Raw genomic sequence first — 27,227 nt, forward strand, 5'->3', positions numbered from 1 at the left:
AAGAGCTTCACTTTATTCACTGTGATGTGTTTTTATAAAAAACACTGACTACATGTTCAACAGGAAAGTGACACACGAGAGAATGCTGGTGAGATTGTGCAGTGACAGTTTGTTTTTTATGAATGGAGACTGTATAAGTTAGACAACAGCCACATCTAGTGTTCAACACGAGACAAACAACTATTCATGTTAATACCACAGATGACTTGTTTGATTATGTTTCAGTTTCTTAAACTTTGACTTCTTTAAATTCAGTTACATTTTATATGTAGTCTCATGGCACTTAAGGTCAAGGTCTTAAGTGCCATGAGACCTTGACCTTTTATTACAGAGAAAACCTACAATTCCAACAATGAGCACCACTTAACAACGGGGAAAGAATCTCAGAACCATGTGGGTGGAGAGAGAAATATTGAAAAACAACCTATCACATAATGGTAAAGAGATTTTTAGGATTTTTAGGATATAATTTACAGACAAACACAGACAAAAACTAGGAGAGGTCATGATTATATTCATGATGAAAAATAAATAAATAAACAATAGTTGAGAAGTATCAGATCCAGATCCTTCAGCTTTTCCTGAAGGATTTCCATCAGATAACAAATGTGCACCCATCAAACACAGATCACATGGACAGTTGTTGTGTTTCAAAAAATGTCGAGGGAAGAAAACATATTTCATGGATTAGGGATCTATGCACACGTGCTAAGCAGTTTAACAACTTAACATTTTACTCAGATTTGGATAAGCCACCTCACATCATGGATCAGAAATAACTTTCTATAACAGATGAAAGGAATGTCCACGTCATACATGACCAGTCTGAAATACTTGCGCAAAAGGAGTTTGTTGGTGGTCAGATGAGCGGAGGGAAAAAAGTCTAACAGTAAAGGAAATTAGTAAATTTTTAAAGCAGAGAACATTTTTTAGGGTTAGGGGTCAGGGTTAGGGGTTAGGGTTAACAAAAAGGTCAAACATGCTTTTAAGAAGGGAAAAATCGACTCAGCTGAGTAAAAAGCTGTGAATTGATTATTTAAAACCATCAACATATAATTGAGCTTGTTAAGATTTAATCAATTCAAAATTCCGCAAAACATTTTAAGAACGGAGAATGACATTGAATTACTGTACTGACACATGCTGCTTTGGTCACAGTAAGAACAAAAATCATATTTAAATTCATAGTTTGGGATGTAAACAAAAATCTTCTTAGAGTAGAACTAAACTCAATTATTATTAACCCCTAACCCTCGGTCCAGAGACACAGCTCAAGCCATAAATGCTCATATTTCCAAAGTCTATCGTAAGCCTATGTGCTCGCTCATGTAAAGGTAGAAATTACAAATCAGTCAGGTGTTGTGAAATAGGTCCCGTCCCAAAGCAGCAATGTAAGTCATGGAAAAACAAAAATCCACAATCTTGTTATATAAAACATATATCCATCATGCAGCTTGAATTGGTGAACTGAAGTGTGTATGTTTTAGAAAGATCTTATTATGAAGGATTGTGCACCTTGCTGTCCAACAGATGCTGGGTCTTCTTTGTGGAGAACATCTAAAATGAACTGGAGAAGAATCTGGGTCTTCTGTGTGGAGAACATCTAAAATGAACTGGCACATCCACTTGTATGTACAGTTATAAATTGGCCTGCTCTGGTTTTCACACGTGCTTGAAAATAAACGGTACGAATCTATACATTATTGTTTTGGCTCTGAACGTGGTCCCTTAATCCCCTCCTCGCTTTTACACATGCAGCCTCTGTTATGAACGCGCAGGGGTTGTTAGGTCAGCTCCTCAGCCATCAGACAAAGAGCCCGTGGATTGGTGGCCACCATCAATCTGCCTCCTAATCCGGCACACACGTTATATAAAACAGCCATCCAATCCCGCGTCACACTTGCGGACAACTACTCCAAAGCCTAGCGGTGTGTATGTGTGTAGGTATTTCACTTCTCCAGGGCGCAGAGGAACGAGACAGGACCGCAGCACCATGATCTTCATAGTGGACCTGCTGCTGATGCTCATCGACCTGACCTACTCCATCCTGGCTGCGATCATCCAGACCTTCCTCCGGCCGAGGCTCAAGAGCATCGATGGGGAGCTGTGCCTGATAACGGGGGCCGGGGGCGCGCTGGGTCGCCTGTTCGCCCTGGAGTTCGCCAAAGAGGGTGCGCGCCTGGTGCTATGGGACTGCAACACGGCCGCCAACGAGAAGACCGCCGAGCTGGCGCGGGAAGCTGGAGCGGAGGTGCACGCGTACACGGTGGATCTGTCCAAGCGCCCCGACATCTACCAGGCGGCGGACCGGGTGAGGGCGGAGGTCGGGGATGTGTCGATCCTGGTGAACAACGCGGGCGTGGTGGCCGGGAGGAGGCTGCTGGACTGTCCCGACGAGATCCTGGAGAGGACCCTGCTGGTCAACTGCCACGCGCTCTTCTGGGTGAGACTTTACGCACGCACAGACTCTTCTCCAAACCTCGAAACTCCATCTGAGTGACACAGGGCGGATGTGATGAGACAGTCTGACATGGATTACATAACATCCATTCACATAACAACCCGCCGGCGCTGGACACTGTGCGCACTGATGCGTGAAGGGATCAGAGAGCAGACTGTTCCACTATAGGATTGTGTGTGTGTGTGTGTGTGTGTGTGTGTGTGTGTGTGTGTGTGTGTGTGTGTGTGTGTGTGTGTGTGTGTGTGTGTGTGTGCTTGTATCTATGCGAGGACCATTTTGAGACAATTAATATTTTGGACCGCTCCTCACTTTTAAAAGAAGGCCTCTTAAAGGGTTAAGACTTTAGTTAGAATTACTTTGGGGCCAAGTCACGCCAAAGAGTGTCCCTATCAAGATAGAAGTAAAATGTCCAGTGAGGACATTTAGGGACATTTCACATCCCTGCTTGGGGAATTTCTGTGGTGCTGGTTAAGGTTAGTTGCAAGGTGGGAACAGTGGTTACCTAAAACATTAGGTTTTGGCAAGAATTATTCATTCTTAGGGATAAGGTTTTGGTTAGGTCGGCAAAAATGGCTGGAAGTCATTGCAGTGTCCTATAGGAGGGATGCAAACCTCCGTGTGTGAGAGAAGGAGAGAGGGAGAGAGAGGGAAGGGGGGGTGGGGGGGTGAGGGGGGGGGTATACATGCACTCATCCACAGAATAATAGAAGCCCATGCACGCGAGTCCACCAGTAAAGACAGCATGTGATTCTGCACTTGATCCTCTTACAGCCCGGGTCTCATGCCTGTACAATAATAGTATAAGCTCATTAGCATAACATATTCTGGATATAACAGACACACATACAGTGGGTGGGTGGGCTTTTACATTTTTGTGAATGAGCCATTTTTAACACTCTCTACACCGCACTCTGCACTTAATGGGAAAGACACTGGAACCACAACCTGTGATGGTGTGGGAAAAATGAGCAGGAGATCATCTTTTAATTCCACAATCCCCCCATGCTGTGCTGTTTGTACAGTATTTCAATGGTGGAATATCACATGGCCCCAGCTTTGAGATATAAGGGGGTCCCTAACCCTAACCCCTGTAGGTCCAGTCAAGTTGTCAGATCCTCCAAATATATGTTAAATGACCTGTATTGATACAGCATCTTTTCAAAGTCTTTTCGACCAGTGCTTTGCAGTAGAAGTCACATGCACAGACACATATACTGTCAGGGTTCAGTTTCATGCCTAAAGGCTCCTAAGATTGCAAACTGGAGGTGCTGAGGATTGAACCACCAGCTTCCAGGTTTGCGGATGACCCTCTTTACCTCCTGAGCCACAGCCTTGTGACAACTGAAGGGATTTGGCCTCCACAGCACCAGGTTAACATGTATTCATCTGACTTCTTTCATATAAAATCATCACGCAGGTCCAGTCAGTACATTGACTTTGAAAGAAGGCACAACGCAGGTCACACGGGGCATATATGGATTATTCAGGTCATCAGCTTTTTCTATTCAATGTTTTTATATTACTTTTCAACAGATGACAAAGGCCTTCTTGCCTCAGATGAAAGAAAAGAACCACGGACACATTGTGACCATTGCCAGTGCTCTCGGACTCTTCAGCACAGCATGTGTGGAGGTAAAACCAGATGACATCCCCAACCACAAACTGAACAGACACATTTGTACAATCCATTTAAAGGCACTTACTGGTAGCTAACAAATCATTTCAATGGATCCTCTACTGGGATCTGCTCTTTCCTGCAGGATTACTGTGCGAGTAAATTTGGAGCTGTTGGTTTCCATGAATCACTGACACATGAGCTGCTGGCAGAGGAACTGGACGGCATCAAAACCACTTTAGTCTGCCCTTACATTGTAGACACAGGGATGTTTGCAGGATGTGAGATCAGGTGAGAATCCACATTTTGGTTTGGTAACGGTTTAAAAAAAAAAAAATTGGATGCTTTACTCTTGTACTTGTTTGGAATCTGACAGGAAGGAGCTCAGGGGTCTGATTCCACCTCTGCAACCACTTTACACTGTACAGCAATCCATGAAGGCCATTTTAGCCGAACAGCTAATGATCTGCATCCCTCGCATCATGTACATCCCCTTCCTCACACGAGCGTAAGTAATTCACAGGACTCAGTTAGAGTTTACATTCCAGGACCAAGCTAGAAATAAAATGGTTCTTTTGTTTTCCATCACTAGGTTGTTACCGTGGGAGGCGAACCTGGCCACATATCGCTTCATGGGAGGGGACAAATGTATGCTACCCTTCATCAAGAACGTTGAATCGAAGACGTCCAATGGCCACATAAAATCCTGCTAACACTTCTGTTACTGTTTTATAACTTTGTTGAATAATGGACCAATTGAAGCACCGAAGGCTCCTACTATACATTCTTAATATATGAATATGTTATCTGAAGGGAGAGCCCAATATCTACACCCAATCTCAGGCTGCATGGAAACTTGACTAGCAATATAGTGACTCTCGATGAATAATGGTTATTTCCAGTTACAAATAACCAAGTTGTTGATGTCTCCATTGGAGGCCAGTAAGATTCACAATCCAATATAAATCCAAATTACTATGAAAGAAACAAACTGTGAAGAGACCTCAACAGGACCAGATCTATACAAGTGCCTCTTTTTATTCACAATTACAAACAGTGCAGAAACAAAGACTTAGACAAACAAACCTACAGGAAACAAGCAACAGAAAAATATCGAGTGTTGTGTTTCAGCCAGACTGGAGTCTCCAGAACCATAAAAAGGAAATCAAACATACAAAAAGAAATCGTTCCTATAAGAATTATTATGTCATCATTCCACAATACTGTTGAAATGTACTTCCAATGCTGCTTTGTCTTTGTTGTTGAAATAAACTGACAATTGTATCAGAATTCGACATATTGTTAGCCTTTTGCCGAACAGCAAAACCAAAGGCCTAAACTGTAATTGAGTAATGTCAACGTTTGTTCATGTCTTTTTAAAACCCTTTAAAACAAAACCAAGAAAGCTTCTATCTGAGAACACACCCTGAATTCAGGCAGAATGATTATTCCTCCAACAAATCCATTGTTTAACTGTCAAGTCAAAACCAAAAATCTGTAAAAGACTTAAAGTTCAGCTGAAGCAGGTCTGTTGTGTGACCCGAGGCCAGTGTGGCTACTCCTGCAGCGTATTGTGGTCTCCTCCTCACATTAGTTTCAAAGCAACTGCACAGTGGCTGCCTGTAAATAGCCCTGCAGGTACTGGAGGGCTTCTGCATTCAGACTGGTGCTCAGCATTGAAGGAACCTGCACCACAATAAATGGAGACAAGAAGAAAACAATCACGCTAACAGTCATTTTATTCCAAACGAATCTAAACCAATTCATGTGACTTATGTGGATTATTGGTTCCGAAGATCATTTCCTGCGTGTTCAAACGTACCCTTCCCGGACAGGCAGTAGAAAGCTTGTGGAGTGACTGGGCCAGCAGGATCTTTGGATTTCCGACAGCATCTCCAATCGGGTCGTGCTCCTTCTTTCCAGCGAAGGCGAGCTGTGAGAATGCTGTCTGGTACCCTGGGGTGTCCTCGATGTCGATGAAGTGCTCATCGTCTGGGATGCTGTCGTCTTCCGGTAACTCAAACAGACCGATGAGGGCTTGGAGCAGAGGTGTCCTGAACAGACACAGGAAAATCCAAATGATGACCATTAGGGTGACTTGGTGCAGTAAATTAAACAACCTGCATCATGATATGTATTATGCAAGTGTTTCTGACTCTACCACATTAAGATTGTTTACTTGCCCATTTAAGGGTTAGTAACTTCAATTTTGGGTTATACTGGAAAAGGTTCAGATATGATAAAAAACGGTCATATATTATTCAATATCTTCCCTAACAGATTTAACTGTGAACTGAATAGGACAACAGTGCTGGATGTGTCGCTGATTTATCCAAGTAAATGCAAGAAGGATAGAAAGTCAAGGTTTGTATTTTCATTCAGCCTCCTTCTTACCAGATCTTAGTGTACTCTGTGTCCATCATTGCGGGACACTCTGTAAGGATTTTGATGATGCCAACAGCACAGATTTTCTTCTCAACTGGGCCGGAAACCTTCTGTACCTCCGGAACAATTATTTTCTCCAACACCATACCAAACATTCTGCAATACAAAAAAGAAAACAGGATTTATTAATTTTTCTACAGGTCTTGGGAATGTACAAGCATAAAATCTGACGGGGGATTGCAAATGCACTGGGACTGAGAACATGTGTTGACTGTTGACAAAAATCTACAATAAGTAATATGATTATGTTTAACATTGATAGGAAATTTATGATAACCATTTATTATTAACAAACATTATCATTTCATAATCATCGTGAACTCTTTGGCCACAATAATCATATTGTGAAAACCTGATATTGTGATAGCCCCAACATTTCTTTAAAGTCCTGTTTCTAGAAATGGAGTAAGGCAGGTGTAAAGAATTGGATTGGTTAATATAACTTGTCATGTTACCACTGTCTAAATGCTGCAATGAGGTGTTATACTACATATCTACAGTCGGCCATCATTGTGTTTTCTGTCAACAACTTGTGGTTTACATGGAAAATACACTTACTTTGGCTGGATGCTGTCAAAAACCTCCTGAAGTGCAATTGCTCCGTATTTGACACAATACAGGTTGATAAACACCAAGAAACCTTGGAGAAAAGAAAAAAGGATAAACTTTAACACTTAAGACTCATTGTTATCAACAGTGACACCAGAGACTGAATCATTTTTGCTGTCAGAACTTAAGACTCGTGCTTTCTCACTGACACAGATAAATTAGTGTGATGACAGAACTTACTCTTGATGAACTTGGTGGTTTTGGAGCTTTGGAGCCTCTGGAAGAGCAAAATGTAGATCTGTTTCCTGTACTGAATGATTGATTCCCTGGTAAGAGAAGAAAAATAACGTGAGTAGTGTACAAAACTTGCCACAACATAAACCTATAAGTTTGTCCAGGAAATACATTTCATTTCAGATTGAACAATTAAATTGGACTTACGGGGGCATGTGCTCTATGATGCTGTTGAGGAGGTAAAATCCTTGATGGTCATTGGCCTTAGAGGCAATAAGCTTTTGAAAAACTCCGAGCAAACCAGGCTGAGGAAGAAGAATTCGATTACAGCATTAACACTCATGTTGCAGTGAATCAGTGTACTCCACTGCAGACAAGTAAAATATTGCAATAGTCTCTACAGCACGCAACACTGCTATCACTTACTATTTTATCTGAAGCCGAGCTGGCAATACTGGCACCTCCTTTCTCTAGGTAAGCCTGAAGCAGGCGCACCAGAGGGGGAATGTTTCCAGTCCGCTCCCAAAGCACAGGCTGCAGCAGGTGAGGGAATAGAGCCATGTAGGAGGAGGGGATGGAGTTTGAGTGCATCTCTAAGAGGAGAGACATCACCTGGAACACGTATGGAAGAAACTCTGTAAAAGAGGACACAAGGAGAAGGAGTTGAGTTATCTCCATTGTCAATGAAGACATCATCCACGTGAATATGACAATCACTTTCATGGCTCAATGACGCACCCTGGACATCATTCTGAAGGATCTCAGTGAAGACCGGGAAGAGAGCCTCCTCGAAGCTGCCGACAGTAGCAGGGTTGGCTTTGCAGGTGATGCGGACAGACAGGCACAGGGACTCAAACAGGTAGTGGTTAAAGTGAGGCTTGCTGGGATTCTGAAAACAAGTGACACAGGTTAGAATACTTAACACAATATTCCCCCAAATAGACATTCTGGTGAAATCTACCTGAAACTATGGATAATAACAACATATGTATTACCTTGCTGACTAGTAGGAGCTTATGAGTAAGCTGACCAATCAGAGTGGGAATGTAAGGGACCATGGCCTCCTGCAGCAGGGAGAAGCTGCGCATGATGGCTTTAAAAATGAAAAAGATATGATGAGACTACCTAAAATAACTGTGGAATTGACCTGACCCTGAACATTTATGTAGAGCATTCAGATAAAGGAGCAAAGTCCGGTTTACCTTTCATGATGTATTCGTTTTCTTCAGAACCAGGAAGAGCCAGTGCCTTGAACAAGTTGCTGAGCAATTGTTCAGTAAAAGGGGCCATCTCTGTAGGAGTGATACTGAAAATGATCGAGAATGATTGGGTTACATAATGTGTCAGACGCTACAGAAACACTAGGGTGTACAAGTAAATATTAACATCTACCGTCACTAAAGTGAGTTGCGGCTGCAATTACAATTGTTTTAAAATATTAATGAACTTGTCTCATTCTAGACTGGACTGGGAAAGGGGAATAAATCTCAACTTATTGAATATTTCAAATTATGCTCAATAACTTAAAAATGTACAATATGAATGTGTGTCACTACATTGCTCGATACTCACTGTGTGCTGTTGTTGGGGCCCCTCATTGTGAACAGTCTCTCCAAAGCATGAGCAGCGTATGTGTGCTCCACTGTGCTCTCTGCCTGCAGGTGAGTTATCAGGAGAGGAACTGCCTGCAGCAGCTGCTCCTTCGGAAGCTGAAGAACAGAGGAAACCGAATATGACGCATTCAATTGTTATTATTTAACTACTTGCAGAGGAAGTGAGAGCTCGTACCTGGCTTCTGAAGATCATGACATACTTAATGGCATCTGCCTTTAGCACTGGGAACTCGTTGACTACAGGAAGAGTAGACGTGCTTTAGGTTAGTTAATGGGGATTCACAAATAAGACATAAAAAATTCGAAACACAATTACAAAGACATGTTAGCCGCATTAAAAAGGTTACTTATCAAATCAAAGCTAAAAGTTAGCCAGCTGTCTTAACACAAGAGATATTAAGCTACTCCACAGTATATTGAGGCTGTAAAAAGTGCTCTTACCATTGGGAGATTTTAAGTCTGTTAGGATGTGATTCACGAAGAATTCAGTCAGATTCACCAACTCATTGGCTTGGGTTATTCCATGCTAAAGTATATTTGATAAATACAAATAAATTAAACACCTGAGCACTCTAAACTTATGAGTTCATGAATGTGCACCAATTAACTTTAGCAGTATTTATCTACAACTTACCTTCTGTGTCTGGGCTTTAGATGCCAGTGATGTGACCAAATAGATGGCAGCATCTTTGTGTTTCCAGTTCTGCCCAGGGTTCTTTGCATACTCTGTCAGCATAGAGTTCACATACCCAGAGAAGATCGCTGTGACTGGGCCCTCGAAAAACTTACAGAGGCCTCTCACCAAGTCACATGCCGCTCTCCGACGAGTGTCGATGTCTGAGGAAGGACGAGATAATGATTACTGTTGCCATGGTTTCGTTAACTCTCCATGATTATCTATGTACATGTGAACATTTCAGATGCAGTCGTTCTAATTTACCGACCGAGTGATTAATTACCTATGGATATGAACTTTGACTGGTTTCTGGTTTTCCAAACAGTCAAACACATAACCTCCGGAGAAGTAACATATATTGTGTGTTCATAATATTATTAGAAGATTCATTTGCATTTGAAGGGGAAATAACCAATAACACAAATCTTTACCAGATCCTTCCAGGTCCCTTCGGATGTATTCCTCAGAGTTGTCTTCAAAAGCCTCCTCATCTGCACCTGATTGGACATTACAGATAATGTGGGCAGTTTAAAACAGCTCATAATTACAAGTTTGCGTTGAAACAGGCAGGGCCCTGATTCAGTCTTCTACTCTACTGATAACATTTACAGGAGGCATCTGATGACATTGGGAACAAAGGATTTACTTACTCCTGAACTCCATGTTGGGCACAATGACCTTTTCGCAAATGCTAGTGAGTGTATTCTGGTCCTCGAATAGATGTTTGTAGTGTGGCCTTTCACAGACTGAAGCCAAGAACTGGATAGCATTGCTCACAAGCTGCAACAAAGACGAGGTATATTGTTAGAACAGGGAAAGGGGACTTGAAAAATAAAAAAACACAGACAACCAGCACCAGTGCTCTCACCAGGTCATACTTGACTTCCTGGCCGGTAGACACTAGAAGGTTCCATATGGCAGTGACAAAGCGCGGGAGATAGGGCTGGAATTCTTCATCATACTTCTGAGCGTAGAGAGCAGCGTTGTCGCAGATCTGAGACTTCAGAAGCTCCAGGAGACCAGCTTCCTCCTCATCCTGCAGAGGGGTCACAACCGAGAGACAGATGTTTATTAAGAATGGGTTTAAAGAATAGCAGTTAGTATTGCATGAGAAGAAAATAAATACAACTCACCTCAGTTTGTAACAGCTTATTATCCAAAGTCAGTAAGCCGTGGAAATTGGTCATCCAGGTTTCCATGTTGTCTTCAAAAAACTCTGGAAGGTCCTGAGCAATAATGTAGTGTACAGTCCAAGGTTAATGTTTCATATCCAACCATATTTTTGGGAAAATGTCTTAATCTAATCTAAGAGACAAACTGTTAAAAACACCAAACTAAAATAAGATTCAACTGACCTGGAAGTTAAGACTGTAAAAAAGTTTGGAGATGAGTGTGAGGGAGGAGAAGAGGATCTTCAAGGCATTGACATCTGTGGCTTGAGTCTGACACAGCTCAATAGTAGCCTACGGTAAAGAAGGGAGAAAAGGAACGACTATAAATACTTATTCATGTTAGAACATTGTTAAATCAAGCAAATGTGTTATTATAAAAAACTTGTGTAGTGATAAATGCGTTGAAAAGTCATTACCAACCTTGAACAGCTCTGTCAGAGGCAGGGCAAACGTGTCCAACACTAGTTTTATCTCCGTCCAAAGCTCATTTGATTTGAACTCATGGCGGTACCTAAAAAACAAAATAAACTTTTGAGAATATCTGTATTAAGTTCTTTAAAACTGCTTAAGACCAGTAAATCGTGGGCTCTACCTCTTGAAGATAGAATGTGCAGTGCGAAGCACTCCATTGATGATGTGAAAGTCTCCGCTTCTGAAGCGGGTCACCATCTCAGTTAGAAGGTCAGGCCATTTTTGAGGGAAATCTTCCCTGCCTATGATACTGATGGCATCACTCAACTGTGGAGACACATAACAAAACCAGGTTATTACTTTAGCATCGAAATCAGATGTAAATCAGACACTTGTGAGAACAAACCTGTTTTTGAATCTGTTCCGGGCTGCTGAGCATCAAGTTGACAATGTTTGCTTTGATAGCTGTTCGGTCTGGATCAGAGATTTTGTTTGGTTCATCTTCAACCTTTGGGAAAACAAAGAGAAAACATGTAGGATAATTCATGAGACTAAACAGCAGTGAATTGTACAGATGTTTACAATTTTGTGTATGTAAAGTAAGTGCAGATGCAAAAGTAACCCCAGACACACTGAGGGGCAAACTATTGAACTGTGCTTATGCAAACATCCTATCCCCAGATTACACACTTTATACAGAAGCTACCACTGTAATGTGGTTTATCTGAAATCGCAGATTACAAACAATGAATTTGTCTTTTCTGTCCACATATTCTCAAGATGTTATACGTTTTGCTGCCATGTACATAAAGTGATAGTAAACTATTTCCTGTTATGAGACTCACAATGCGCCAGTTTCTTTTGATGTAGTTCTTGAATGTAACAGCTGCACAGACGCGGATCACGTTGTCCTGGGACTTCTCCAGCAGAGTGAGAAGTAGCAAGGGGTAGTTCTGGCTCCCCTCCACAGACTCAAGAAACTTTTCAGCTAGGCAGGAAAGAAGAGAGATGATGAACAGGGTTTCAAGAGCAAATATTTCACAATCCAGTGAACATACGTATATATAGGTCAATGGGGACAACATTTTTTCTGATCTGCATTAAGATGTGCCATTGAGGCCATGTCCTTGAGATGAGTTACCTGGACGCCGGAGGGTTGGGTCTGGGTCCAGTGTTTTCCTGAGGAACTCAGTGAGGCTTTGTAGGTTTGCATCGTTCAGCTCCATGCTCGAACCTGAGGGGGTGAAAAAACTGTGAGTGGGGACTTGGCTGTAAACTGGTCAGTCAGCTCTGCCTCCTTCCCTCTGGTCAGTCAGCCCTGCCTTCTTCCCTCTGGTCAGAACGCATTGAAATGCTTCGTAATACTTAACAGAAATATTGTCAAAAACGTGTGAATTGGCTCCAACAACTTCACACCGCTCACAAGTAAACAGTCTGCGCCAGATTTAGTTTTAAACAGTTCGTGTTGTGTCTTAAACGTATCAGAGTTAAACTGCTCAACCTGAAAAGTTAAAGCTGTTATTTATAATAGTTTCAGTCATTCATAAATTCAGTCTGTCGTTAGCATTAGCTTGTTAGCAGCTATCATAGCTATCATGGCTCTGGCAACGTTGGCCCCGCTGACTCCAGATCGGTTTGAGCAGGCCAATGGGTAGGCTAGCAAGCTAAAGGTGGTCTAGTCTACTTTAAGTTAAAATGTGAGTGCACGGTTGTCGAGAACTGACTGAACTGGGCCGTATATAAAGTCTAGGTTGTACTGAATAGAATGTGTCTATTACTACATTGTCACTAACCGACAACATTATCTAAACCGGCATGGAGAGCATTACCCCAGCTCCAGTCAATAGTCTGATCCAGCAGCGGATCTCGTCCAAGTCAGCCTGCTAACGTTAGCGCTAGCTTGCTAGTGAGCTCTGTGCTAACCACAAACTTAGCTAATTCCCACCGGACAGTGATGGGCTTGACAAAGTTTGAGTCTCTTGTCAGTGGACGTGTTGTCTCGCTGGAGTGATGGGAGGTCTTACCGTGACAGCGAGTTTGAGCCGCAGGACACACGAGCTCACGGGGCCGCAGCTTTCAAACGTCTGGAGCCAGTGGAACTGCGCGGTCACTGCACTGCGCATGCGTACATGTCAGGCGAACGCTGCAAGACACGCCCCTTAGTTGGATTGTTATTTGACTATTTATTTATTATGTGTAGAGAAATTCAAAGAATGCCATGGAAGCCCATTTCCACCACCTGGATGAAGGAAATCATCCAAGTGGTGGAAATGGGCTTCCATAGAAACATATATATTATTATTCTCCATACCTCTATTCTATTATGGGAGCTGTCTTGGAACAATGATTCAAAGAGCTGATTGTTATCGATGTCACTTCATCGCCAGAAGGTTCAATTTTCAAATCCCAGCTTGAGCGGTTGTTTGTCTCTGTATGTTGGCCCTGTGATACACTGGTAAAACGTAACATTTCTCTTATGATTAGAATGACATAAACTAGGTATTTATCTTTGTAAATGTCCATGAAAAATATAGACATTTTTTACTTTAAGGAGAAAGTTTCAAGTTGAAAAACCTTGGCCTACACCTACATGATCTCAACAGTTTTTATTATTAACAGTAATCATTCCTTGTCACAGTTAAGGGTTATTAAGCCTTAACTGTCTTGAAATGTCTTTGAGTAGTTTCCTTTTGTGTGATTGTTCTTTACAAGTGACAGTTCAAGTGATGCATCTCAAACATCATACAGCAGAACCAGTTAAGTAAACACAACAAAACTGAACTGTTCACATTTTAATCGTGAAAGCATGAAGGCATTCATCACAGAATGACAGTCTCAACAATCATGTACTTAGAACAGTATATCTGAAATGTAAAACAAAAAGAGCAACAGCTTCAACACAGAAAGCAGCTTACACAAGTACAAACACATTTCTTTAAATGACAATACAAAGTGAACACTTTTAGCGAGCTTTAACCCTCTTCCTGTCTCACAGGTTCGGGGTCAGAGGCTCAGAACACGGGCATGCTACAGGTTGTGCGTCTGACGAATGTTCAGGGTGTCTCGCAGCATCAGGTCACGGAGTCGCCAAAGGGCATCTGCCATTGTCTTGTGGGCGCCCTTGCTCTTCAGCCAGTGGGATGGCAGTCTGCTCTCCTGCTCTTTTGTCAGGCGCACGTCTTGTTTTTGAGCTGAAAGTGAGCAAATAAGATAAACTTTGATATATCACTAGTTTACAATCAATTAACTTGTAAATAGCAACTAGACTGGCATGCATTACTCTGCCATGGCCTGATAGTGCCCTTACATTAAACAAGCTGTAGAAAATTTCATTCACACCTAAAATATTGCCCTTGACATGCTAATTTTTCAAAATCAAGATCCATTAAATATTCCCTGGAAAAACTTTTTCCCTGAGCCACACCTCATTCTTCCACCAAGCTTTTAGTAATCCATGTAGATTTGACGTGATTTTACAGACAAATCAAACAAACCAACAAACTAAAGGACAGGGGTGAAAACACTACCTCCTCAGCGCAGGCAATGAGTGACATTAATACTGATAGGCTTTAACTACTTTGTAAAAAATGTTTTTTATTGGTCCCTAAAAAGTCTATCAAACACAGATTTAACAAAAGAAGATAAAACAATAAATTGATGCTCAAATGGAGGTGCAACCAGGTTACTGGAAAAAACAGGACTAACTTAAAAATATACATCTCCAGCAGCGTCATAATTTTGTGACATGCCAAGCACACAATTAACCTGAGAGGGCTTGGTCCCACTTGCTAATGGTGGAGGATTCTGCAGTTAGGCCCTCGATGTATCTGAGGTACGCCTCCGAGTGGAGCAGCCGCTGAGACTTGGCTGGTGGGGACACAAACACTGGGGTGGACGGTTGTTGGAGTGCAGGTTGGCCTTGTCCTGGATACGGTGGTGGAGCTTGCCCTGAGCCCATCTAATGGAAATAATAAATGTCTTATTATTACCCTGAATCAGGCTGGAGTTTACACTGCATTGTGACTCCATCCATATCTTGATTTACAAAGAGCCCCAATCTGCAGCTGTTGTCACATAGTAGTTTTGTATGGTCTGTGGTTTAGCGTTTGAGCACCAGATTTGCATCGTATGTCACTACTACAGATTTGAAAAACTATAAAATGACTGTAAAACAAATGAAACTGGATTTTCACTTTAACATCATTAGCTAACATCACTCTCTTGCAGAGCCTAGTAGCTTACCTGGGAACCATGCATGTTTCCATGTCCACCCATACCATTGACACCTGTAAGAATATTAAACACCGAGACACAGTCAAAAAGGTGCAGCAGGTCATTTGATACTTTCTTATATTACAAACACATCATTCATATTCAACACTAATCTACATTTGAACAATCAGGAATGCCAATTATGGATTTATTAATTCAAATATGAGGTCAACTGTTTTCCTCATTGGAGACAGATTTTTTTTTTCAATGACACATGACCAACAGGCCTTTCCTTCGAATGACCAGGATAAATAACCATAGCCCAGTTGAGCCTACATGCTCTCAACTGAGTAGTCACCCCCTTTCGGACCTCAGCCTATTGGTTCAGGTATCCCCTCTAGCAAGTCAGATTGGTAGACAGGAAGCAACTGTGTGGTAGGTGGGTTAGCTATGACAGCATCAAAGTAGTGCATTCCAGGGAACCCAGGCATAACAGGCAGGAGATGTCGGGGAAAGACAGGCTCCCCATGTGATGTGGTAGTGTGCCAGTCAAACTAACCATGCCTTCAACATGGCCCTATCATACATTCTTAAGAAGGGACAGTAGTAACACAAAACAGCAACATGCATCAGTCAATAATCACTACTACACCACCAGGCAATTTGTTAATATACTGTTTATGCTTTAACTTAATCACCAGATATTTATGATGGAGATGAATGGTAATAAAGGACACACAAAAATGCACAATAAAAACAATTGGGTGCACGTGCAGAAGAATTAATAATTTTTTGTTTAAATTCTCAAATGGTCCAGAGCAACCATTCCTCTTTATGTTATGCATTCCGATACTGAAACGTAGAGTCTATCATGATGTTAAAGTTAAAGAATAAACAGTAATGACAGCAATCAGGGCTTGATTTAATCAATTGGGTTAAATGATATCAGAGAAAATACAATAGCAACATTGTGACACAACAAACATGCTGACATGAGTGAGATTAGGAAACCAGAAAAGGTGAATAAATCAAGCAGTTTAGCTTCTTATCCAGCCTTCTAGTGTACACTGGGGGTCCATCTGCATCTATGAGGGGTTACCTGACACAAGCAGCATGCTGGATTTTAGCATCCCCATAGGGGTTGGGGGAGGCACCACCCCCATCACTGCCCCTACTGGGGTACCTGCTCTAGGGGACGTCTGATGATGGGCCCTGTCACGCTCCTGCTGCTCGGCCACTTTAGCTGCTCGCTCTGCAACACAGGCACAGGCATATTTAGACATTGTAATTTTTTGAAAAACTGGATCACAACTGATCATTTTGTCTGGTAAGAGTTAGTGAAGGTTCGGCTCACCTTCATACTCTGCTTTCTTGGAACTCTCCAGGTTCCTCCACTCTGTTCCAACGAGCCGGCTCAGCTCCCCAAAGGAGAAGTCTGGGTGCTGGGCTTTGATGACCGCTCGCATCTCACTGCTGAACAGGATGTAACCGCTCATGTTGATCTTCCGCTTTGAGCCTTCCTTCTTTGAGAGGCCTTTTATGGATTTAGGTGTAGACTAAAAAGAAAAACACAGAAGCGCAAGCCATTTAGAAAATGCTACCAGATACCTAATGACTTAGCTTAAGGCAGAATTTGAAATCTGTAATGAAATAGTTCCGCTCTTACCTGTAGAGGAGTGTAAGGTATGATATCCATGTCACTAGACAAGGAAGATTGCATCAGAGGAAGAGACTGGTCCCCAAGCTCTCCATCATCATCCCCAAGATCCTCCAGCTCCTCATCAGTCATGTCAGCAAACTTAGCCTCCAGTTTCTCTATTTTCTTGTCCAGCAGAGGTGATGGCTCCTTCTGGGGCACAATAAGCTTTCTATAGAAGATAATCTAAATTATTATGAACATTCTTCAAAAAATCCCCAAATAAATAATTTTACAGTAACAGAAAAAATATTCATAGAGCATCACATAAAAAGAGCGAATTACACCCATCCACCAAAGGAGGACAGATGTGTCTTAAGTGCATGCTTACTTAACAGTCTGTTTCTTTCCATATTCCCTGTGGGACAAACAATTTTGATGTACAGGTCTTTCACCTAAAATAGTAGGTTTCATCCTCCACCACCTTCCCAGAGAGTGAAAAGCGCTTGAGCCCCTTGAATTTCTTCATCTGCTTCTCACAGTCAATGTAGCGGCTCTCACAGAGCAGGACGTTCTCTTCAGGCACTTCAGTTGGCCGGCATGACAGGTAGTCTTTGAAGGATGACACTATGCACTTCCCTATGAAACAAAATAATCCCACCCAAATCCATGAACTCCTACAATGACATGATTGCTTGTATTCAGTTCAATCCGATATAATGTGCGGAGGGTACCTATGATGCAAGTCATGGGGCAATTCTCCTCCAGATTGCTGAGGAACACTTCCTTTTTGTAGAACATCTTAGTGGGCTCATGCTCGGTTTCTTCTGGATGAATGAAAATGGGTCCGAAGAAGTAGCCTGCTCCATCACGCATCCACATTTTCTCAATCCTGTTCAATACATTCATAAACAGTCCTCAATAGATATACTTGAAACTAGATAACCTCTAGATATTTGCAAATAAATTAAAAAAACACTGCAATTGTAATGTTCCTATGTCTGTGATTGATGAGGAGGTATTTTAATTAGTGTGTTTGACTTAAATAGCATTTATTTAATATTATTATTTAATCTAAACAATTTATCAACATTCATGGACTCTAACCTGAATGTTTACATCCACTTCAGGAGCATAAAAAAACCATTGTAATACACTGGAAGCACTGTGAAGCATGAAGGCATTAACTCTACCTGCCCACACGTTGGAGCCCTAGTCCATGAGATCTAATGTAGACACAGTCTCCCACTTTGAGCCAGAGGTTGTTGTAGAAGAGCTGCTCGTAGTACAGACACCCTGGCTCTCCATTGCTCATATCCATTGTAACATCCTCCCTCTCCTGCAGAAATAAAAAGGTTTTACTAACAGTTTTGTGCAATTTTGAATGTATTTATACCATTGGTAGAGAAATAACCTACTGACATATACCTTGTCTACAATACCATCTATCATTTTGCTTTCATCAGCCATCTCTGGTGGTTTCTCCTCTTGTTTGGGGGCAAACATGGACGCCACACGGACCACAGGGAGGGGTACCTCTCTAGGAACAAACCGAACCGAACTCAGGGGCATCGTCCACATCTTGATCTTCTTGAAGGACTTGGATTTGGCCGAGTAGCGCGACTCGCAAACATACACATCATCTGTCCTGAAGCCCTCTGGGTGAAGCTTGAAGTAATCCTTAAATGTCACACCATTAATATTTAGTCAGCATTCACTCCACACTCCAAACAAACATAGATGGAAAAAAAATCAAGCATTTACCTTCACAAACATGACCACACACTTGCCCAGAATCTTGCTGATGGGAGCTTTGTTGTAAAAGTCGCTCTTAAAGACTTCCTTCTCTAAGAACTTTCTAGTAGCAAGATGAAAGGTTTCGTTTGGCCTGTAGAACCAGCAGCCATACAGCCACTTCTCACCTGTATTTGTCAGAGACGGAAAAGAACAGACTGATTTCGATCTGATTTCATTAAAAAAAGAACATGGATTGAAGATATTGCTCATGAAAAAACTAATCTGCAGATTATAAAGAATACAGATTGTCACATAAAAACGGATTCCTTTATGATTCACAAGAGGAACTGACCAGTGTCATCTTGCCACAGGCGTTCAATGTAGATGATGTGGGGCTGGAGGTTGGGCTCTGCAGGCTCCACATACACATATTCTCCCACATGGTACATACTGTCCTTAAAGCTGCAGTCCTGACTGTACGTGCGCTGCAGGTTGGACTGCCATGATCCGCCAGCTGAGTCCTCCCTCTTCTCCGCTTCTAGGAATTTACAACATACCCAGTGAAACAAGGCCCAAGTCAACGCTGACACAAAGCATGATGGGATAGAATTTCTATGCACTGAGAACTTTAAGAAATATTCAACTGCATACCCCTTGTCTCTTCTTCCCTCTTGATTTTGTCCTCTTCGAACTCCTTGGGTAGCTTCTCTTTCTTCTCCTTTTCCACATCACTGTGCAGGTGTTTGGAGGTGTAGCTGAGAGCAGGAGACATCAAGATCTCTCCATTCTTACACAGCTCATCTCTGATGCGGATTAGGAACTGCTGCAGCTCCACAGCATCTTCAAAGATCTCAGAGTCGGTCCTGTAATGAACAAAATGCGTAAAAATATGTTTACTCCCGTTAATATATTCATTTTGCTATATTAATGCTCCAAGGTGATCCGGTGACTGATTTGGTTTTGCACATGATGGTCCACAGTTCCTCACCTATTCAATCGCCTGGCTTTTTCCAACACTTCAAACATGTGATCCTGAAAAACGTCCAACCTCTTGTAACGCCCTCCGTCTACATTCTTTCTGATGATATCAAAATTGAGAGGTGGCTTCTCAGGGTTGGCAGGATCAAGGGCGGGAATTTCAGCAAGTGAGTCACTGTAGCATCGGCCCTCGTCATCCTGGTGACTGAGCACAGAAACAAAGAGGCTGCGGACAAGTTCCTGGATGAGTCGGGGCACATCGGGCACGTGGGCGTCGTCTCCACCCTCCAGGTCACGCCTTGTCTCTAGCAGCACCCTGTGCAGCATCAGAGCATCGCGGTAAATCAGAGATTCTGGTTCGTTGTACGTACAGGCGTTGTTGAACATGAGCACCAAGTCCTCTACCAGCGCGTCCACATCTTGGTACTTATTAGCCAACATATGGCTCTTGATCTTCTCCATGTCCACAGGTTTCTTGATGGCTATGTAGTAGTCAGGCAGCTCGGCACGAGACGGCAGCCGCAGGAAGATGGTGCTGAGACGACGGCCCCGCTTATCTGTGTAGTTCTTCACAGCCTCGTAAAGCTCATTCAGCTTTTGCTGTAAGGGTGTTAGATACTTGGACTTCTTCAAAGTAATACTATTCTTTCCTACAATCAAATAAAATGTATTATGTAAAATCAGTAACCATTGTTTCTATTCTCATTTTCTTGGATATGATTCATAAGAAGAAAACCTTGGTGACTAAGTGACGTACTTATTTTCAACTTTGGAGACATCATGTCATCGTCATCAGTCGATGGACCAAGATCCTTGCGTCTGTCTTTCATGATCTTCTCTAAGACATCAGCATCATTGTAGACCTTCAACACAACAAAGACATTTATCATTAGGATATTCTTGTTTTTGTAAAAACATTTCAGGCTACACTTTTTTTACTTTAACTGTTTTTTAGACATGAACCCAGAAGAATGTCCACACTATGGGGTCCTGACTATCTTCCAAGAGCTAAGTCAGACACCGTCCAGAGTCTTTTTACTCAGGCGCTGGCAGGAGACTGTCCAGAGACTGTCCAGAGTAATTGACTTTGACATTAATGTTATTACATGCAGCGTTTCTGGATAATTTCAGGAGAATAATTTAGTGTCTGAAAGCAGCATTACAATTAATAACAACACTGGGGTTTCCATCTTCAGTCTATCTAATCTACTCAGGAACATTAAGGATTGAAAAACTCAAGTTTACCTGGGAGCCTTCCTCATTGTAGTGCCGTGCATTGCGGAACATCAGCTTCATATCTTCCAGCATTGAATCTTCAGTCATGTACTTATCTGAGCGAATGTTGTGCTCGATGGTCCTGAGGTCCATCGGTTCCAGAATGACCTTGTAGTAGTCGGGGTAGTCCTTTTTAGAGGGCTTGAACATGAAAAGGTCACACAGTCTTCGATTGGTGACGGCTTCTCGCGCTTCAGTCACCGCGGCTAAAAGAGTTTTCATCCGGTTTTTCCTTGTATTCTTCTTGTGACTGGAAATGAGATGCAAGTCAGCTGTCACTTTCCTTCACACAACCACGAAAAAAAAAATGCACTACTGTGAGTTTAGAAATTAAAATGTGACAAAGTGCACCTTTTTCTTTTTGTACTACTGGTGTCCGAGGTGGCAGAGGAGAGCATGCTGTCTCCGTCATCTTCATCTCTCTGTAACAGTTCCTTTCTCTTAATCTAGACAGACAACAAATAACATTTAGCTCAAATTGTTACAACGCATCTGAAAAATAGCATCAATCTGGCAGAAATTCACTTGAGAACATGCACACAAAACCAAGAAGTGGTAAAATCAAATCGAGCACAGATGCACAACAGGGACAACGGAAGCTGGGACTGACCTGCTGGATGTGCTGGAGCTTGAGCGCACGCTTGTAGATGGAGGAGTGAGGGACATTGTAACGTTTGCCATTCTCGAACATGAGCGTCACGTCAGAGTCAATGTGCTCCACGCTCTCATATTCGTTGTTCTTCATCTTGTTCCTGTGGGGAGTTACGGGCTCTCACATTTGGGAAGGAGGGCACAGAAATACTGTACTGTACAGTGAATGTGTGTGATGCCGTAGGGGTAGAAAATAAAAAAAGAGAGAATGTTGGTGAAAGAAAAGAAATCGAATCAATGATGAAAACATGGACTAATTCCTCAGATTTCTGCTTGAAAGACACATTTCTAGATTGTTAATAACCATTTCCACTGAAATATCAATAGTAAAGCACCACAAACTACTCGATGTGACAGATTTAATGTTTCTGGTATGTTTTGACTTATCTTTGTTAAAAATTCACTGTATCCGTTGAGACACTAAAGAAGCTCTAAGACGAAATGCTGCATTTGCTTTTTAATCATGAGATTTTTTAGATCCCAAATTCCAGATCTAAAACAACCTAAGAAAAGAAAATCACACACTGGTTTTAAAATAAAATTCACAACATCTAATCTAAATAGGTGTTAAACCCATGAGTCAATAAAATACTTTCTCAGAGGCTCATTAGCTAAACTTGTCTCTGGGGTCTTTCCTTTTTAGGTTCTAAAAAGGTCTACAACAAAAAAATCTACTGAAATGTAAAAAATATATGAAAACATATGAATGTTGTTAACAATGCTGTAGTAACTGATACCACACAAATACACAAGAATGTTGTTTAACATGTGACAAATATACACATAGATTCACGTCAGGAATTTAAGAGGCATACTTGATCTGATGGAGACAAATGGGTTGGCTAATCTGGTGGTAGTAGTCCGGATAGTCCTTCCTGGAGGGCAGCTGCAGGAAGGGCTCAGAGATCAGTTGACCCTGGCTGTTCCTCGCACCTCGCACAGCTTCATACAGCTGGAAGATCGGGTTGCTCATGTCCATGTTCGAGGTCATACTCTCGGCCTCGGACTCCCCCTCGTCATAGTGAACGGACCCTGAGAAACACGGAAAGTAGGACAGGTCTGTCAAATTGTAGCAACGCTTCACTGTACAAAGTATTGTAACCATGTTTGATATTGAGACTGTACCAGAGAGAATGCCTTCCTCATCGCTTTCATACTGGAGAGCCATTGTGATAGCTGAGAGGCGGTCTCCTTGTGCTGTCCTTCTATTCCTGAGGACGAGCGGCAGCATTAAAAAATGTATAAATATATATTTTCTTACTTTCTTCCACATACCTGCAAGAGCTTTTTCCTATTTACCTGATGCGAATGCTGGACTTGATTGGTTCTCCATGTTCCATCTCAGACTTCTTTTGTGTAAAAATCTTTTTAATGGTGTTTGCATCCTGGAACATTAGAGTACGTCATATAGGGTCTGTGTTTCAAATGCATCCTATGTTACCTCACACACTCACCTTAAACACCTGTGACCCAGGCTCATTATAGGCTTTGGCATTTTTCACCAGCAAATCGATGTCTTTGGCCATGACACTGACGCTCCTGTACTGGCCCAACTAACAGCAAATACACTTATTCGACATGTTATCAACAAAATGTTGTAATGAGGGAAAATAATAGATTATAATGTCATTTAACATACCTGAATTTTCTGAGCGATTATTTTCAGATCGATTGGTTCCTTGATGATGGCGTAATAATCTGGGTATTGCTGAATGAATAAGTGACACAACACATCAAAACCAAGTCGCCCATTTCACTGATGATGTCATACTTAACGTGTGTTTGTACCATTTTGGAGGGAAGCTTCTGGAACAGCTCGCTGACCAGACGTCCAGTCGGCTCAGTGTATGACACCACAGCGTCAAGGAGCTGCTCGAGGAGCTCTTTCAAACAGGTTGGTGCACTCTGTCAAATTTGTTCACAAAGGTTAGACAAGGAAGTTACGCAGTACCACCCTCAGTCATACACATGCAATTCAGAAATCCTGATAAAAGGAGTGTCACCTCGTCCTCAGTGGTGACTGCAGGGTTGTCTTGTGCGTCGTAGCCATCATCATCATCGTCATCATAATCTCCTCTCTGGATAAATTCATTCTTGGTCCGCAGGTAGAGGTCCCACAGTTTACAGGCTGCCCTGTACTCAGGACTGTCGGACTACACACAAGCAGGATACAGTATATTTATTTAGGTGCATATACTGAGTTATGCACAAACACTAAATAGTCTTGTGCTCTTTCTTAGACATGTACAAATGTTCTTACCTTACAATATTTGTTTTACCTTGTAATATTTTTTTGCGTTATTGAACAACAGCTGAAAGTCACTGGTGATTTGCTCAACGTCATCGTACTCCTCCATCTTTAATTTCTGCTGGATTTTCATCATGTCAATCGGCTGAGACACCACATGGTAGTAGTCTGGTTGATTCCTGAAAGAATGTGTGACTTTTTTGTGATCAGTTACTTGACCGATATCAAAGAATGTCCAACATGTAATTATAAGCACATGTCTAATGATCGCTCGTGTCTGCCCTCACCTTCGTTTCGGGGCTCTGATGAACAGCTCACACAACATCCTGCCCTGGTCATCCTTGTAATCTCTGATTGTGTTGTACAGTTCGTGACATACAGCGATCTGCAAAACAAGGAACAGACACTGAAAAACATCCACATCCCTTCCTATGGCGACCACTGAATTAGTCTGTGTATAGTTCAGTATAATTCTGACGATTCACAATACAGGAACTCAAATTAGTCAAATTACAGGATCCACAGTCGGTATGTTTGCGGTCCTTCTCCTCTTTCGCCCAATTGAAGTCACTAACGCTGCAGTTGGGTTATCGTCAAGATCTCCTCCACTCACACTGCTAGAAGGGGATGTCGCCCGTCTCCTTTTCAAGGCCATGGCGAACCCTGGAAGTAAAGATAAATACCAATAGAGTAACAAGTATCACTACATGGGAAATGAACCAGCTTCATTTCTGAGCTTAGATTGACGCTATAAATAGAATATAACAGAGCCTGACCCATTTATTCTTTGGCTCATAAAACTAACCCTAAACCCAAAATGGGCCTTTCACAACTCATCAGTGTTTTTTATGTTTACCAATATCAAAAACTTTTATTTCGAACAGACAATGTAGAAAAAATTATCATTTATGTTCAGATTTGAAAGAGAAAAGTGTGTCTATTTTCTTAATCAAATTTCTCTATATGTGGTTGTATTTCTGATTTAATTTTCTAGATTAGTTTTTTTTTTATTTAAAAAAGGTTCATGTTAAACTGTAAAGTATCAAACTTAAGTTAAAATTCTTTATCTTTAGGGTTTTTTTCTTTCATGATTCCTTACAGAACCGTGGATCTAATTTTAATATAAAAACTATTGCTTTGCTAAATGTGTCCGCTCAGAAGCTGGCTACTGTAAGTACAACCATACTGTATGGACAAATTATATACAAATACTGTGAACTGTGATTGTTGTGTAAATGAATTATATCTTGTTATCGCTCAGTTAGATTCCTTCCAGAAGGTCTGATGAAATACATGAGGCTACCAGCTGAACATGACAGGTCTTACCAGGCAGTGAAGACCTGTCACTGAGTGAGCAGGAAACTGTTTTGTGGTTTTTGTGTCTCACTATAAGGATAATAACACAAAACACCATCCTACAACTTAGGACTGTGCAATAAAAAAACATAAATTAATAATTATCTCAATAAATACATTTGAAATTGTTAGTCTTAGACCATCCTTTAAGATTAAATGTTATGTGTATTGAGTTGCCATCCTGTCTCTGGTGTTGAGATAAGGTGAAACTTGAGAGTCTGTATCGCATGAGCATAAAGGACATCTTGTTACAACCTATACAGTGACGCAGACTGCCATCGGCTCCCTCCCATTTGGTATGACACTGAACTGCTTCTGTTGTACTTTATGCTTTTTGGTTTGACCGTCAGAATGTGCGTGAGACCAAGAATCTTCTCTGTCACCAGATCCATGTTGTAATAACCTCGTATACCCAAGTAAGGACAACTGAGGCTCGTTGAATTCATTCTGTAATCCACCACAGTGACCACTGAAGAGAAATCCAGACATCTTCATCACACATTTGTGCAGAAGATCTTCATCACGTTTATAAAATATGTTGCTGTTCATCAAGTCTTCGTCCTTCTCTGCTCATAAAAAAGAGTTTAACACTGCAACCTTCACTCAGAAACAAAGTCAAATCAAATAATAATTTAACGCAAAAAATAATTATATGGACCAATATGTAAATCTTTATCGTAATATAAATCAGCCCTAAGAAAAACATAGAGACTCACCTGGATGAAAAGAAAATGGTGCAACTGAATAACCAAATTGTGATGTTTGTTTTTATTATTGTGGAAGAAGAAAAATCTAATAACGTTTTACATGAACTTAAAAGTTTACAGAGGACATTGTTATTATAATTATTACTACTACGTCCATGGGAGGGGGGGGGGGGGGTCAAGACATAATCAACATTAATTATTGTTGTGAACTTGAAATTCGGATTAAATATTAAAGTTTAAGACCATGATATGTGGATTTTGAGAAATGGCTCAACAGTGGTCTACTCCAAGCTTGACGCAGCAGCTGCTTTAATGTAGGTGCTTCAGTGTTCCAATCCCTCCAGCTGACTGTTAACACCTGGGCGAAGGTATTTCTATCAGCAGTACTGACCTGTCTGTGGGTGTGACTGACCGCACACAGCCGCGGCAGCTAAGCTAACACAAAGACCGGCGGCTGTCCACCCACCTGACCGCCTGTCAGTCACTCAGAGCGGCCAGGTAGGCGGCTCGGCGCGGCTAACATTAGCTCCATTAACCGTTAGCCTCCGGCATCAGTTAGACACAAAGACACATCACCGCAGCAGCCGCGAACGTCGCACGGAGCTGCCGCCAAACACAGTGACGACACCCGGGGGGAAACCTCGGGGTGACCCGGCGACATGTTGGAGTTCTTACCTTCAGCCCGCACGTTACCAGACCCACAAAATATTTACCAACAAAACCAATCACTTATCGATTTTACGCCGAGACACAGCGGTGAAGTCAGCAATGGTTTTAACCACCTGTTTCCTCCTGAGCGCCTTCACAATAAAAGCCCGCTTGATTGTCCATGGATTTAAAACGCATTATTTGATGACACAGTGATAATTTCCCCTCGTTTCTGTTTAACGTGAGGTTTGTTTTTGATCTCAGTTTGCCAAAAAGGGACGATCTCAATGTTTAGAAGTGGTCTTCACGCCACAGTTTCGAGATGGAAAATAACGATGTCGCTGAAAACAAAGTGAGTGAAACCCACTTCCGGTTAGTTGATTTAATTTGACTGTCTGCCATTGTGAGGAAGAAGAGGAGAAAAGAAGAAACAGTCTAGACTACGTTACAAAAAAGCTTCTCACTGATCCCACAGTTCCTGTTGGCTTAATTGAAAAGTGTGTGAGATTTAGATGAAAGGGATCCTGTTACTGGGCACCCAGACAGTCACCATTACTGCCTATATGCCTTTATTTTAATGTTTCAAAACTCCAGTTTCCTCTA

General features: G+C 41.8%; 3 protein-coding genes across 5 annotated transcripts; 1 reads left to right on the top strand and 2 right to left on the bottom strand.

Annotated features, from left to right (window-relative positions):
- Positions 1-23: 23 nt before the first annotated feature.
- On the top strand, positions 24-4,960 carry LOC133966340 (retinol dehydrogenase 10-like). Its single transcript, XM_062401236.1, has 5 exons — positions 24-2,443; positions 3,995-4,093; positions 4,222-4,367; positions 4,453-4,584; positions 4,669-4,960. The coding sequence occupies exons 1-5, from the start codon at positions 1,994-1,996 to the stop codon at positions 4,787-4,789; spliced, it is 948 nt and encodes a 315-aa protein (XP_062257220.1). The 5' UTR covers positions 24-1,993; the 3' UTR covers positions 4,790-4,960.
- A 136-nt stretch (positions 4,961-5,096) lies between these two features.
- cse1l (CSE1 chromosome segregation 1-like (yeast)) lies at positions 5,097-13,282 on the bottom strand. Its single transcript, XM_062401224.1, has 25 exons — positions 13,201-13,282; positions 12,318-12,410; positions 12,022-12,164; positions 11,583-11,684; positions 11,358-11,503; positions 11,186-11,276; positions 10,949-11,056; positions 10,727-10,819; positions 10,462-10,629; positions 10,244-10,373; positions 10,025-10,090; positions 9,552-9,754; positions 9,359-9,443; positions 9,093-9,154; positions 8,877-9,013; positions 8,507-8,610; positions 8,300-8,397; positions 8,043-8,193; positions 7,731-7,939; positions 7,512-7,609; positions 7,311-7,396; positions 7,080-7,161; positions 6,471-6,617; positions 5,899-6,130; positions 5,097-5,762 (listed from the first exon to the last, which is right to left on the bottom strand). The coding sequence occupies exons 2-25, from the start codon at positions 12,400-12,402 to the stop codon at positions 5,673-5,675; spliced, it is 2,916 nt and encodes a 971-aa protein (XP_062257208.1). The 5' UTR covers positions 12,403-12,410; positions 13,201-13,282; the 3' UTR covers positions 5,097-5,672.
- A 485-nt stretch (positions 13,283-13,767) lies between these two features.
- Positions 13,768-26,114, bottom strand: pbrm1 (polybromo 1). 3 transcript variants are annotated; one of them, XM_062401249.1, is made up of 28 exons: positions 24,428-26,114; positions 24,201-24,298; positions 23,945-24,092; positions 23,669-23,818; positions 23,454-23,570; positions 23,305-23,373; positions 23,120-23,218; positions 22,965-23,050; positions 22,791-22,876; positions 22,481-22,697; positions 21,625-21,766; positions 21,366-21,460; positions 20,985-21,264; positions 20,497-20,602; positions 19,750-20,389; positions 19,413-19,624; positions 19,114-19,299; positions 18,789-18,946; positions 18,453-18,704; positions 18,218-18,363; positions 17,759-17,916; positions 17,480-17,663; positions 17,055-17,256; positions 16,743-16,944; positions 16,488-16,640; positions 15,419-15,462; positions 14,942-15,134; positions 13,768-14,367 (listed from the first exon to the last, which is right to left on the bottom strand). In XM_062401249.1, exons 1-28 carry the CDS (start codon positions 24,566-24,568, stop codon positions 14,204-14,206), a joined length of 4,728 nt encoding a protein of 1,575 aa, XP_062257233.1. In that variant the 5' UTR covers positions 24,569-26,114; the 3' UTR covers positions 13,768-14,203. The 3 variants fall into 3 exon arrangements, with proteins under 3 accessions (XP_062257233.1, XP_062257242.1, XP_062257251.1); XM_062401258.1 differs by having other exon boundaries at positions 16,572-16,640; positions 24,428-25,027; XM_062401267.1 differs by lacking the exons at positions 22,791-22,876; positions 22,965-23,050; positions 23,120-23,218; ... (4 more) ...; positions 24,201-24,298; positions 24,428-26,114 and having other exon boundaries at positions 21,625-21,820; positions 22,481-22,595.
- Between the last annotated feature and the right edge of the window lie 1,113 nt (positions 26,115-27,227).

Source organism: Platichthys flesus, chromosome 2, assembly GCF_949316205.1.
Source record: "Platichthys flesus chromosome 2, fPlaFle2.1, whole genome shotgun sequence".
Taxonomy (NCBI): Eukaryota; Metazoa; Chordata; class Actinopteri; order Pleuronectiformes; family Pleuronectidae; genus Platichthys; species Platichthys flesus.

What these genes read in the sequence shown, in the direction of transcription:
- LOC133966340 (XM_062401236.1), top strand. Translation starts at nt 1,994, where the DNA reads ATGATCTTCATAGTGGACCTGCTGCTGATGCTCATCGACCTGACCTAC. An exon ending in ACTGCCACGCGCTCTTCTGG is followed by an intron (nt 2,444 to 3,994) that starts GTGAGACTTTAC and finishes ACTTTTCAACAG; the next exon opens with ATGACAAAGGCCTTCTTGCC. An exon ending in TCAGCACAGCATGTGTGGAG is followed by an intron (nt 4,094 to 4,221) that starts GTAAAACCAGAT and finishes TCTTTCCTGCAG; the next exon opens with GATTACTGTGCGAGTAAATT.
- cse1l (XM_062401224.1), bottom strand. Translation starts at nt 12,402, where the DNA reads ATGGAGCTGAACGATGCAAACCTACAAAGCCTCACTGAGTTCCTCAGG. An exon ending in TTTACAGTCTTAACTTCCAG is followed by an intron (nt 10,820 to 10,948) that starts GTCAGTTGAATC and finishes ATTATTGCTCAG; the next exon opens with GACCTTCCAGAGTTTTTTGA. An exon ending in GGCCCCAACAACAGCACACA is followed by an intron (nt 8,611 to 8,876) that starts GTGAGTATCGAG and finishes GATCATTTTCAG; the next exon opens with TATCACTCCTACAGAGATGG.
- pbrm1 (XM_062401249.1), bottom strand. Translation starts at nt 24,568, where the DNA reads ATGGCCTTGAAAAGGAGACGGGCGACATCCCCTTCTAGCAGTGTGAGT. An exon ending in AGCTCCAGCACATCCAGCAG is followed by an intron (nt 21,461 to 21,624) that starts GTCAGTCCCAGC and finishes TTGTCTGTCTAG; the next exon opens with ATTAAGAGAAAGGAACTGTT. An exon ending in TAGATGGTATTGTAGACAAG is followed by an intron (nt 18,364 to 18,452) that starts GTATATGTCAGT and finishes TTATTTCTGCAG; the next exon opens with GAGAGGGAGGATGTTACAAT.